The 1,217-nt window shown below is 47.4% G+C and overlaps 1 protein-coding gene across 1 annotated transcript; it reads left to right on the forward strand.

Moving 5' to 3' along the window:
* The first annotated feature begins 268 nt into the window (after positions 1 to 268).
* LOC119587232 (ATP-dependent RNA helicase A-like) lies at positions 269 to 1,045 on the forward strand. The gene has a single exon (XM_037935988.1). It carries the CDS (start codon positions 269 to 271, stop codon positions 1,043 to 1,045), a length of 777 nt encoding a protein of 258 aa, XP_037791916.1.
* Positions 1,046 to 1,217: the final 172 nt, after the last annotated feature.

Here is a 1,217-nt window from a genome sequence, read left to right on the forward strand (position 1 = left end):
GATAGAAGAGGACCACGGGGTAGCGGGCTGGGGTAAGACCTTGGACGACCTTCGAGGATGTTCAAACGGAGAGTAGGAGAATGGTTGAGCGTGAGGAAATGTAGCAGGTATATAAGATCTGGCACTTAGCGGTGGAAAACATTACTCCCGACATGAAGCTCTTGGTAAGTCAGTCGAACCGGTAAGGTGTCAGTGAGTGCTCGATTGAAAAGTGCAGAGGAATAAAGCGAATAAAGCATGAATAATTGAGATCGTTATTTAATAATATATGTCAAACTGTTTTCTCATTTTGCAGGTCTTAATATCAGCACTCGTGGCCACGTCGTTGGCCACCCCTCAAGACTACAACTTAGGTACACCTTCAGGACAAAGTTTTGGAATTGGAAGTCCGGGTCCAGGATTTGGCTCGGGAGGATGCGGTCCCGGACAGGTGCTTCATGTCGACGGCAGGTGCGTCACTCCAATCGTCAACCGTAAAGTGTACTTATATGACGCGCCATCTGCACCATCAATTGCACATGGTCCTCCACCGTACATCCCTGAGCCAACCATAGACACAAATATCGTATTCATCAGAACTCCTGAAGGAGGACAAGGACCAGATCCCATCGTCGTACCTCCACCACAGCAAAGACACGTCCTGTATGTCCTCAACAAACAAACACAACAGGGACAAGAAGTGATTGAAGTGCCAGCACCACCAGCAACCAGTCCTGAAGTTTACTTCGTGAACTATGCTGACGGCGAGAACCCAGTACTTCCTAGCGGTGTTGATCTCCAAACTGCCTTGAATGCAGCTTCCCAGGGGGGCGGTCAGGTGATTGGTGGTGTCGGCGGAGGTGTCGGCGGTGGTTTCGGTGGCAGCGGAGGTGTTGGTGATGGTTTTGGAGGAGGAATTAGCGATGGATTCGGAGGTGGTGTTATTGGCGGAGGTTTCGTAAGCGGTGGTGATAGCGGAGACTTCATCTCCGGTGGAAGTGGCGGTGGATTCGTCACAGGTGGATTTGGTGGAGGCGCCCCCTCAAATCTTTACAGTACACCATAGAGGCCACCATTTGCACATTTAAATACTATACCCTTCTATTTATGGTGTTATTTACAAATCTGTAAAATTTACATTCATGAATTATATACGGATTTGTGCTATGTCTTAAGGATGTGTATATATATTTTTCTAAAATAAATAAGAATAAACAGGAGTGCGATTCTACTGCTTA

The sequence above is a fragment of the Penaeus monodon genome, chromosome 22 (assembly GCF_015228065.2).
Source record: "Penaeus monodon isolate SGIC_2016 chromosome 22, NSTDA_Pmon_1, whole genome shotgun sequence".
In the NCBI taxonomy this organism is placed as follows: domain Eukaryota; kingdom Metazoa; phylum Arthropoda; class Malacostraca; order Decapoda; family Penaeidae; genus Penaeus; species Penaeus monodon.